We start from the raw sequence: 12,639 nt of genomic DNA on the forward strand, positions 1-12,639 counted from the left end.
CCCGCCCCTGCTGTTAAATTCAAAAGCTTCTGCCTCCTGTGGAGTAACTGTAACGGGCGAACGCATTTTATTCCTCAGTGAGATCTTGGGAGTAGAAACAAACAGTAACGTTCTCCTCATATGAGATTCTTTTCAAGAATATAGTAGTTTGGCTTTGGTTTGTATTGATGGTGAGAGGGCGGAGGTGTGTGGCAAAAACTTGCGGATGAATCATGACCTTGTCTTTACCAGTTTGTTTTCTTTCCCAAACCCTCAAGAGGAAGTCCTCCGTTGAACACGGACATTAAAATTCTAAGCACCACAGTTAATCTGGATCATAAACAACCAAATGAATGGAAGCAACTATGGTCTTGGTAAGTCCAGGAACGTTTGGTGAGTAGCTCATCTAGAAAGGGGACTTGTCATGAGCTAAGTTAAAAGAAGTATTTAGCTGTACTTCAAACCCCTCCTCCAACACCACCGATTGAAAAGAGAAGTGCAAAATGGAATAAACTGATTTTAAGTAAGTATAAGCTGCCTTTATATACAAAAATAGCTTCTTGCTTTTCAGCCAATTTCAGAAGTCTACACCATGTACCTTTGGTAAATTAGCTGAAACTAGACTTTAAAATCTTTAGTCACATGCTATACATAGCTAAATTATAAACATTGTTTATAGTGGTGAGCATCACTGTTGCTTGATGGCCTCAGTTACTATTATCCTTGGTTCATAATTAATTATGCATGTAGGATAGCTTCAAGAGGCCATTTCTAAAACATTGATATTATAAACCGAATTGAATATTTGAGACTTTGTGTCATTATAATCCTGACCTCAACCTCTTGTCCATTTCAGACAGTATTTGTGTCAAATATGAGTACCTACCCATTAGATACAAACAGATAAACAATTCTTATATAAACTACTAAATGTCCATCAGGTTTGTGATTAAGTCACAAATTGTAGATAGAGAACTTAATGATAAGGCATCAGTTCTCACAGACAATAAGTATCCAGGAGTTTAATAACATTGAGTCATACACATTTGCAAAGGTGTTTTTAATAAATATTTGGAATCAAATGTGTTCTCACAACAGTCATTTCTACTAAATGCAATAAATTTTAGTCCGTGAAGACTCATCTTTTTTAGATAATGTTCTTTGGGAGCAGAAAGACATGTTTAGAAACAACTGCATTTACTAAAAATGTTAAAAAGAAGTAATGTTTGTCAAGTGCTTCCAATGTGCAATTCAGATGTGAGGCTAGATGATTTATACATCATCCCTGTTAATCCTTGCAAGAACGCACACAAGAGGAGCTTTACAGACTGAGAAGCTCAAGTAGAGAAAGTTAAAGTTCTTTAAATCATTCCGCAGAAAGTATCTGGTTCAGAGTAGGATCTATAGTCTGATCTGAAGAGACTGAGTATGTTTAAACTCTGCCTTTTAGATTACCTGTGAGCTTACATTACTAAAACATCAAACTATGCAGAAAAACTCCAAGAAGAGCAGTAATTCAAGAGTTTCTGACATAGAATTGAACTCTGTCGATGCTGAGAAGGAAAACACGGAGAGTCTAAATAACTTTGAACTGCTGCCTAGAGAAATTTCTTTACAAATTTTCAGTCTGCTGGATGTTCAGAGTCTGTGCCGGGCTTCAGTGACATGCAGGAGCTGGAACTGCACAATAACAAAAAATGACTTTTTATGGGAACCTCATTGCTTGGCTATAAGAGCTGTGTGCAAAAGAGAAATAGATGATGATCGAAAAAGTGGTTATTCCTGGATGGTAAGTTTAATTTTTGTGGTCTGCAGTGTTCTTAAAATAAGGTGGTAGGTTTGAACTAATTCTACCTTCTGCTTGAAGGAGGTAGGATTTTATATACAGAGTGACATACAGAGCGTGTTGGCTTTTGGACTTAAAGTTGAATTATTATTCTTTTCTTGCAGACCATACTGTCTCCCATCCCTTCTACATTTTTTAAATCCTACATTCGGGCATTTTCTTCTGATAGCCGAAAGGAAAGTGGCTACTTCTTTTCACTCCACATTATTCAAAACCCCCAGCAAACTCTATGGTTTGCTGTGCTAGCTTGCTCGCTCGCTCCCTCCCTTCCCGCCCCCTCCCTTCCCTCTCTCTCTTCCTCCCTCTCCCCCGCCTCCCTCTCTCCATCTACACACCCACTTACTAGTACATATATATATATGTATATATCAATGTAAATACTTATGTTTTCAGCCCTGTCAGTCAGCTTCTCTGGTTTCAAACAAATTCACTAACCAACCAACTTCTACATTGATGATGTTGATTTACTTCTTTCAGTACACACTACAGAGGAATTACCAGAAGAGTAAAGTGAAATTCAATTGGCTAAGTGGCAGATACAGCAACTTATGTTCTTCTGTTAGCCTACCAGAAAAAATCATGTACCCGATGGATGCTGAAACATGGGGAGAAATTCTAGAAGCAGAGCTGAAAAGATGTGCAGAAAAATCACGAACAGATCTCATAACTTAGTTTAAAACTAAAATAACTCTTAGGGTGCAAAAGGTATATTTTTACTCACCTTTTGTTCACCTTTTTGAATATTTAATATCTAAAATAAGTAGAAAATATTATAAAAGAAAAGCTTTGTTTTTATTTGGCACTTTAGTAAAAAAAATATTTTTCTGATTTTACTGTAATGTGAAAAAATCATGAAATGTTATTTATATAAGAAATACTGTACCAATAGAGTGATTCTAATGTATTGTTTCATATATTTGTGTTAATATATTGCAGTACTTTAATAAGAGAGTTTGATTAATATTTTCTGCTTAATTGATAACTCAGAAATTCAGGAAACCATTTGAAGAGATTGACTTAGAGATTCATTAAATGGTGGGCATAAGGTTCATGAGAAGACTCCTAAATGAAATTAATAGCAATATGTTTAAATATATAATACATTTATATTTCAATAACTAAAATTTCTATTTCAGTAGAATCAGATTGAATTGTCAAACATTAAAACCATTTTAAAATGTGCTAAATTTGTGGTTTAGCTTCAGATTTATCTGACATAGGGCTAAAACTTATGAACATTACTTGCCTACATATCTGGAATTGCTCTCAGGGACTGAAAATATATGGAAAGTTTTCAGAACACTTAACTATCATCAGAATTGCCTTAGTATTTTTTCTACTAAAACTTTCTTTCTTTCTAACAGCCTTATAGCACCATCTAGTGTACTACTCATAGATTACCAAGCTAACCAAGATAAACTTTTTGTTTTCTACACATTTAAAAGAAAGAAAAATATTATTTTAGAGAACCCTAAATACCTAACTATGTTAAAGTTTATCGCTTTCCAGGAATCTTTAACTTTTGTTCTCTTTTTCTTAAAAGTAGATGATATAGTATTTACTATACCAAATTGTTCATTCTGAATCTGTGGTCAGAGGTATAAAATGTCTACAAAACATTTTAGCATAGAAAATATTAGGTATTCCATAAAGATTTATTAAATTATTTCAGCATTATTTATTTTAATTCTATTATATATTAATAAGAAATAAGAAATAATTTACTATATTATAAATGGACAAGGTTATAATGAAGTGCAATGTAAAACCTATATGTAAGATACTTAATGCTAATGCTAATATATGAATAATTGTTCTAATCTTTTCAAAAACTGTAAGAGGAAAATAAGAAAATAGAAATGTTTTGTTTTATTCTTTAAATAAACACTTGAAAATACACTTGATCCAAAAGTATCACTTATTGCTCGGAATCACTAAGGTCTAAAGTTGTTAAGAATTACTTTTGCAAGTTATGTAAATAATCTTTAGTTTGGTTTTTGTGGTACTATTGCATTAAAATAATTCTTTGTATAAGTTATGAACTGTAATCACAGTCTAAACTGAAAGGAAAGTTTTGGAACTCAATGATAAATTTTATGGTATGGGCTTTGAATGAACAACACATTTATCAGACCGAGCCATTAGCATCTGAGACCATGAGTGGGTGGAGTAACATGGAAGAAGTGCTCTTACTCATAGATAAAATAACATGTTAAATATATACAGTTCGTAAAAGAGGAAGGATTATTAGGATAGAGCATTAGGGAATTTCTAGTGTTTTTAAATATTTAATCAGTTCAAGATCTTATATTTTAAAAAATAAATTTAGAAACTTTTAAAAATTCCTTCGTTTATAATCCAATCTTAGACCAGGACATAATCACAATAAAATCTATCTGAATATGTACTCTAGACCTTAGAATAGTCACATCTACACATACCTAATATGAAATAATATAACATTCTTCTAACCACTTTAATATAATCTCTTTAAAACTTCAAATGCCCTAATAATAATAACAAAAATAAGGTGAGTGGTAATATCAGGATATGGATTGGGAAGAAGAATACGTAAGATAGAAGATCACGCATTTTTATTTAAAGTAGAGTTGAAAGACCAAAAACATCAAATGGATGGAAGTAGATCAACAATAGACAAAGTTGATTTATTACAATAGCCAGCATTTATTGAGTGCCTACTCTGCACCAAGCATTAGCCTATATGGGGGTGCTATTACTCTATCTCCATGTCATGAATGAGGAAACAAAGTTAGAGAATGCACTTACCTAATTCATCACTACTCCTCAGTATATAATACTTAGTAGTTGGTAAGTAAATTTTTTCTGAATTAAAAACTTAATCTGAGAATGAATAACTCAAATGGAAGAGCCAAGAATGTTTCTCCAACTTTTTATTTTGAAATTTTCGAGCCCACAGAAAAGTAAAATTATATGACAAAAACTCTTATGTATACCCTTCACCTAGGTATACCAGTTGTTAACATTTCCACATTTGTTTTATTTATTTTTGCTGGAGAGTTTGAAAAGTTGCAGAACGATATTTCACCCCCAAGTATTTCAGCATGCATCTTCTAAGAATAAGTATATCCTATTTGCAATATCATTATCACATCTAAAATTTTACATTAATGCAATAATATCTAATTCACAATCCACATTTAAATTTCCTCAATGTCTCCAAAGCCATCTTTTATAGATTTTTTCCAATTCAGGATCTGAACAAGGTTTACACATGCATATTTTTTATGCCCCTTTAATCTCTTTTAACCAAAAGCATCCCTGCCTTTGGTTTTCTTTTTCAGGATATTGACTTTTTTTTTTTTTTTTAAGAATTCAGGCTAGTTATCTTGTAGAATGTTCTGTAATTGATTTGTCTGATTGTCTCTTCATGATTTGATTCAATTATAATTAGCAATTATATTACATAGGTGATATAATATACTTCTTACTGCATCACATTAAGAAGCTCAAAATGTCTGACCTACTATGTTGGAGGGTAAGTCTGATCATTTGATTGAGGTAGTAATCATCAACTCTCTCCACTGAAAAGGATATTTTTCCATAGAGCCAAGATTTCTTTTTTCAACAACCTGTTTCTAGAGTACTCCCCTATGGCTAATCTTGTGCTAAATGCTTTATAAACATTATCTTATTTCTCTTCACAATTAATTATACTTTCAAAGAACAAAGAATTTGGAGATGATTTTCTCCAAATTCTATTCCGGATTTTCTAAAAAGTAAAAAGCTGTTAAGCCACAATTTAAACCCAAATCTCTTTGGCTTCAGAAACCAAGCTTTTAACCAGTATAGTGCTGTTTATAATTTTAATGGTTAGTCCTTACACTGAGGCAACATGAAGGACTAAGACTAACTCGGTACATCTCCCATTACAAATATCTAGACAATCTAGGGGAATTAATATTAAATACATAGAACTTACATTTCTGCTAATGGCAGAACAGATAATTCTCACAGCCTTCCTTCTTAGGACAACTTGAAAAAACCCTCAGAAAAATAATCTTAAAGGTATCAGAGGGCTAACAAGATAGTAGAGAAATATTGGACCAGTTTCTGGGGAAAGAAAGATAACCAGAGAGGTAAGCCCATGACTGAGGTTAACTGTGCCATAGATGCATTTGCCAGTTTCTATAAGACAGTAAACAGATGTCGAAAGCTTCTCAAGGCTACAAGGACAGGGAGTGGAATGTAGGACCCACTAAAACAAGGGGAACTAGTAACCTTAGCCAACTCCTTTTTTGTGGTTTGGGACCCAGACTGCAACCTAGGAATTGGAGTGACCTAGCAAAACATAGGACCTCACAACAAAAAAAAAAAAAAAAAAAAAAACTTTGATATTGGATTGAAAGCATCCCAGAATAATAATGCCCTAGACATCTGCCAGAAGCAAAAAAAAAAAAAAAAGTCCTTCCTGAAGAAAAATATCAACATTTTAGGCTTCACATTATCTCTACGAACATACTTTAAAATCAATGTCTGAAATACACACACACACATACACATACGTACACTCACACACACACAAAGGAGGTATGATAATATGAATAAAAATGAACAGAAAAACAAATGATAGAAAAGATCCACAATTTGAGTTATCAGATAAAGCATCCAAAATAACAAAGCTTAAGGTAATCAATGTAATGAAAGGCATGTTGAGAACTTCTGCAGAGACCTGAAATAATAAAGAGCCAAATGGAAATTTTACAACTAAAAAATAAAATGAGAAGGTCTAATGTATGAGTAATTAGAGTAAGAAGACAAGGGGGGAAACAATGAGGCAGAAGCAATTTTGAAGCAATAGTGATTAACATTTTCCAAAACTGATAAAAGGCCTCAAGTTGCAGATTGAAGAAGCCACACAATCTACAAACATGATAAATAGAAGATATACTCAAACCTCTACCAACAATTAATTTTCAAAAAGACCAAAAATAAGATAGTAAGGATATATAAGAGAAATGCTACTGCTTCAAACAAATAGAAAAAGAAAAACATAAAACAAAACATCTGCTTAAAGGCACTGGACAGCTGCGAGGCAACCATGGCCAGAGGGACCAAGGTTCTGCAGAAAGATGGACCTGGAGAGGTGAGCTGATATTCTGCAGTTTTCAACTATGGTGAACAAATCTCTCCGCCTCACAGAGGGTAGAGACTTTATCACCTCTAGAGGAAGATAACACCACCTGGAGCCTCTGCAGTTTTTCATATATGATGTCTGCATGCAATAAAAAATCACTAGGCATACTAAAAGACAGAAGTAAATGATCGAAAGTCAAAAGAAAAAAAAACAAAGTCCATAGGGATTTCGTTAGTGGAGTTTTGCTGACGACTTCAAAATAACTATGATTAACACGTCCAAGTATATGTTGGAAAAGATAAAGAAAACATTAAAACGGAGAGTTTTACCAGAAAATTAGAGAATAAAAATTAACTATGTGGAATTCTAGAACTGAAAAGTGCAATAACAGAAATGAAAATGCAATACAGAGGTTTAAGCAGATTAGAACACTACAGAAAAGAGCATTCGTGAGCTGGGAAATAGAAAAATAGAAAAATGCTTGAGCTGAAGCACAGAGAAAAAAAAGAATCTTTAAAAAAGGATTTAGAGACTACTGGACAGAATACAGACATACCTTGAAGATATTGCAGGTTTCGTTCCAGATCACCATAATAGAGTATCGCAATAAAATGAGTCATAATTCTTTTGTTGGTGGAGGGTTCTGCCTTCAATTTGTAAAAAAATGCAACATCTGTGAAGCATGATAAAGCGAAGTGCAATAAAACTGCCTGTGTGAAGGTTTAATATATTTATAACTGGACTTCTAGAAGGGATGAAGAGAGAGGTAACCTTCAAGTTCCCCTCAGCTTGGTGAGACATGAAGGATATCTGAAAAAATTTCCATGCTTTTTGAGAGAGCTATAGAAGAAGTTGAGACATAAGGTAACAGGACCTCAAAGCAGAAGTCATGAGATCGACAGACAAAACCAGGAGAGACACAGAGCAATCCAGTACAGTGAGACTTGAGGTGGGCCAGAGTCCTCAGTGGAAGCTCCCCATGCCCTGAGTTCTTGCCAAGAGAACAGATTGCAAATTACAGGGACAAAGGACGCAGTGAGAGAAGAGGCTACTGCCCAAAGTGGAAAGAGGCCTCTCAGGAAAGGCTGATAGGAGTAAAAGACAGCATACAGACCGCAGGCTTCTCCTGTGATGCCACGCTGTTACTTAAGCTTCCTGCTCTTCCTGCTCTGCCAGGGAAGGGGAAGGAAAGAGTAAAACGGAGAGAGAAACTCCAAATAGAATTGCCAGATTTAGCAAATAAAAATACAGGATACCCACTTAAATTTGAATTTTAGATAAACGACAAATCATAGTTTTTGTATAAGTATGTCCTAAATATTGCAGGGGACATACTTATACTAAAAAAAAAAGAAAAGAAAAGAAAAAAAAGTTTATCTTTTTATCTGAAATTCAAATTTACAGGGCAACCCTAACTGCAAAAGACCAAGTAATGAGCTGAGCCTGAGTTGATATGGAAGTGACCAGAGTGCTTTTAATGGGCAAGATTAAGTCTTACAGTGTGTCCCATTCCCCCTCCTAACTCCACACTCCTCATGGACCTGAAGGTGGTTGCTGACTGAGTGGTGACCTTGTGAGGTAACTCAGTCTCTTCTCGGGACCACTGCACGCCCATTTCTACTCTGCTGCAATTGCCTCGTGCTGTTTTAGGGCTTCCTTCTCCCAGATTCCAGGAGGAACAAAGAATGTTTTGCCACAAAATCCTCCCAGGTGTCTGGAGTGCGGGTGGGGGTGGGGTTTCAACTCTCAAGGAAGGTGAGGGTGGAACCCTCTCAGAGGCGCCCCATGTAACCCTCCTTTAGTCTTCTTTGATTCTCTTCTTTCCATCAAGTGGCAAGCATCTCACTCTCTTTTTGGGTGGGAATGGTGTACTTTAGTCATATCTTGCATCGCTTCTATTTTATAGTAGTTAGTTTAATAAACATCCTTCTAGATTATTTAAAGTGAATCTTCTGGAATTCAGAAGACCCGTTTCTTTCTCTCTCAGGTGCTTAGACCTTTGCATTGAAAGCCTTCCTGTGAAAACTTGTTTCTTCTAAGTCTTTTAAAATTGAAAGCTGAGCTCTGACTCCTTTATTCTTAGCTGTATTCATCCTCCCCACAGAGCTCTGGATGCCTGCTTTCACAGGTGGAGTTTCAGAGAAACAAGAATTACTGGGGATGGCAAGTACAGTGAAAAGTGTTACAAAAATGTCAACCTATTCAATTATCACTCTGCGTAATAAAACAGTGCCGGAGAAAGAAGAAAAACTAAGGACTATAAATAAGCAGAAACTGAATGAGACCAAAGGAGGTCATAGCGCAAAGCAAGGACTGCAAGTCAGGTCTGGTAAAAGCTAGCATCCTTATCATTTAACTCTACCTTAACAAAACCCACTTTCTTAGTAAACCTATTTCGCCTTTTCTAACACCTCCTAGTCCCGGACTAGTCAGAACATGATGGATGATAAAATAAGATAAAACTGTAGCTTTGCAAACCATACCAGTTATGTTATGTTACTATATCGTTAACGTAAGAAAAATTTTTAAGTAACCACTTTCTGAGGCCTGATTTTCAGCTATGGGTTTTTCGAGCCCTGTAGGGAAGAAACCAACTGCTGGTTCCCAGTTTTCCCGTTTTGCTTTAGTTTTAATATGAATTTATTTAGTATGAAGTATTTAGTTTTAATATAAAATTATCTGTCTGATCATCACACAGTGAAAGCCAGGTAGAAGATATATAAGATTATAAAAGAAGCTATCTAAAAACTACATTTGAAAATCTCTCACCTTAATGTGCTGGCTGTGTTTTCATTACCAAAAAACAGACTAGGTAGAATTTTCTATCTTTTCTTTATTCCCATAGGTTAATAATAATTTTTTAAAAAGACCTTCCATTATTGTTTTTTCTAGGTATGGCCTATTGTTTTATCATTTCATCTTCTTTTGTCTCTCCTAGACTCCTTTTATTATATATTTTTAATTTCCTTTTTTGCTAAATGTTTTGTCTTGAAAAATTTCAAACATACGGAAAAGTTGAAAGAATAGTATAATTATATAATCACCTAGATTACCCAGTTGTTAATTTTAGCCCTGTTTGCTTTATTGCTCTCTGTCTATATAAGATTTTTAAACCTTGGCACTATTGACATTTTGGGTTGTCTAAGGGGCTGCTCTGTACTTTGTAGAATACTTAAAAGCATCTCTGGCCTCTACTCATTAGATGCCAGTAGCACCCCCTCCCAAGTTGTGACAACCAAAAATGTCTCCAGACATTGCCAAATGTCTCCAATTAAAAAACACTGGTCTAAAGGATGCCCACGTTCACCACTCCTCTTCAACATTGTATTGGAAGTTTTAGCCACAGCAGTAAGATAAGAAAGAGAAATAAAAGGCATCCGAATTGGAAAAGAAGAAGTAAAACTCTTGTTATTTGCCAATGATGTGATGCTATATATAGAGAACCCTAAAGATTCCACAAAAAAACTATTAGAACTGATCAATGAATTCAGTAAAGTAGCAGGTTACAAAATAAATATTCAGAAGTCAATGGCATTTTTATACACCAATGATGAACTTTTAGAAATAGAAATTGAGAAAACAAATTAACCAAGAAGGTAAAAGACCTGTTTTCAGAAAATTATGTCATTGAAAAAAGAAATTGAGGAAGATACAAATAAATGGAAGCATATACCGTGTTCATGGATAGGAAGAATCAACATCGTTAAAATGGCCATACTACCCAAAGCAATCTATAGATTCAATGCAATCCCTATCAAAATACCAATGGCATCTTTCAGAGAGCTAGAACAAATAATCCTAAAATCTATATGGAGCCATAAAAAAACCAGAATAGCCATGGCAATCTTAAGAAAGAAGAACAAAGTTGGAGATATCACACTACCTGATATCAAATTATACTACAAGTCTACAGTAATCAAAACAGCATGGTACTGGCATAAAAACAGATACATTGATCAATGGAACAGAATAGAGAGCCCAGAAATAAATTCACACCTATACGCTCACTTAATATATAACAAAGGAGGTAAGACTATACAATGGGGTAAAAACAGCCTCTTCAATAAATGGTGTTGGGAAAATTAGACAGATACATGCAAAAAAAAAAAAAAAAGCTGGAACATCTTCTCATACCGTATACAAGAACAGACTCGAAATGGATTAAAGACTTAAATGTAAGACCCAAAACCATAAAACTTCTAGAAGAAAACATAGGCAGCAAACTCTCTAATATTGCTAACAGGAATTTCTTTTCAGATATATCTCCTTGAGCAAGGGAAACAAAAGAAAAAATAAACAAATGGAATTACATCAAACTAAAAAGTTTTTGTACAGCAAAGGAAACTATCAACAAAACAAAAAGACAACCAACTGTTTGGGAGAAAATACTCGCTAATGATACATCTGATAAGGGGGTTAATATTCAAAATTTATAAAGAACTTATACGACTCAACAACAAAAAAACAATCCCATTAAAAAATGGGCAGAAGACCTGAACAGATACTTCTCCAAAGAGGAAATACAGATGGCTAATAGTCATATGAAAAGATGCTCAAGGTCGCTAACCATCAGAGAAATGCAAATTGAAATGACAATGAGATGTCACCTCACACCTGTCAGAATGGCTATCATCAATAAATAAAAAACAAGTGATGACGAGAATGCAGAGAAAAGGGAACCCTCATACAATGTTGGTGGGATTGCAAATTGGTACAGCTGCTATGGAAAACAGTATGGAGGTTTCTCAAAAAATTAAAAATAGATATACCTTTTGACCTAGCAATTGCACTTCTGGGTATTTATCCAAAGAAAACCAAAATAATAATTCATATAGATCTATACACTCCAATATTCATGGCAGCACAATTTCCAATAGCCAAGGTATGGAAGCAACCTAAATGCCCATCAACAGGCAATTAGATAAATTATGGTTCATATATACAATGGAATATTACTCAGCCATTAAAAAAAATGAAATCCTACCATTTGCAATGACATAGATGGGCCTAGAGGTTATTATGCTAAGTGAAATAAGTCAGATAGAGAAAGATAAATACCATATGATTTCACTTATATGCAGAATCTAAGGAACAAAAAGACTAATCAAAAACAGACTCACAAATACAGTGGACAATTTGGTGACAGACAGAGGGGAAAGGGGTTGGGGAGCTGGAGGAATGGGGTGAAAGGTTAAAGAAGTACAAATTAGTAGTTGATAGATGGTCATGGGGATGGGGAGCACGACAGGGAATGCAGTTAGCATTTTTTTTTTAGGCGAGGCAACCCTTGGTTGACCTCACAGATTGCAAGAACCTTGTCAGTTTACAATCCCTAATTTTTTTTATTATTATTTTTTTTATGCCTAGAGCACTTGATCTTCCTAGGTGGTCTCCCATCCAAGTACTAACCAGGCCCAACCCTGCTTAGCTTCCAAGATCAGATTGGATTGGGTTCCTTCAGAGTATGGCCGTAGACTGCAGTTAGCATTAATATGATGGCTAGGTGGAGGGCCAGGGGAGGGAGGGAGCAATTGGAGGGATCGTTTTATGAACTATATAGATGTCTAACCAATGTACTGTATACTTGAAACTAATTTAAATAAATAAATTAAAAAAAAAAAAAAAACACTGGTTTAGGCCTTTTGAGCCACGCTTCTCTTGCTCAGGCCCACCTCCATGTCTAGAAGTGTACTTTTCC

At 34.8% G+C, this 12,639-nt stretch overlaps 1 protein-coding gene and 1 pseudogene across 4 annotated transcripts in view; one reads left to right on the forward strand and one right to left on the reverse strand.

Moving 5' to 3' along the window:
• FBXO48 (F-box protein 48) overlaps nt 1-2,630 on the forward strand; it is a 4,085-nt gene extending 1,455 nt beyond the window's left edge. For 3 of the 4 annotated variants that reach the window (XM_011365599.2, XM_011365598.2, XM_011365596.2), the window contains exons 2-4: nt 258-353; nt 1,430-1,768; nt 2,303-2,630. In XM_011365599.2, the coding sequence (XP_011363901.1) occupies nt 333-353; nt 1,430-1,768; nt 2,303-2,497 (555 nt within the window). In that variant the 5' untranslated portion in view covers nt 258-332 and the 3' untranslated portion in view covers nt 2,498-2,630. Of the gene's footprint in view, nt 1-6; nt 354-1,429; nt 1,769-2,302 lie in introns of those variants that run through there. The other variant, XM_023533852.1, reaches the window with a different exon arrangement.
• A 9,671-nt stretch (nt 2,631-12,301) lies between these two features.
• Nucleotides 12,302-12,417, reverse strand: LOC111743437 (annotated as a pseudogene).
• Nucleotides 12,418-12,639: the final 222 nt, after the last annotated feature.

The sequence above is a fragment of the Pteropus vampyrus genome, unplaced genomic scaffold (assembly GCF_000151845.1).
Source record: "Pteropus vampyrus isolate Shadow unplaced genomic scaffold, Pvam_2.0 Scaffold113, whole genome shotgun sequence".
Lineage (NCBI taxonomy): Eukaryota > Metazoa > Chordata > Mammalia > Chiroptera > Pteropodidae > Pteropus > Pteropus vampyrus.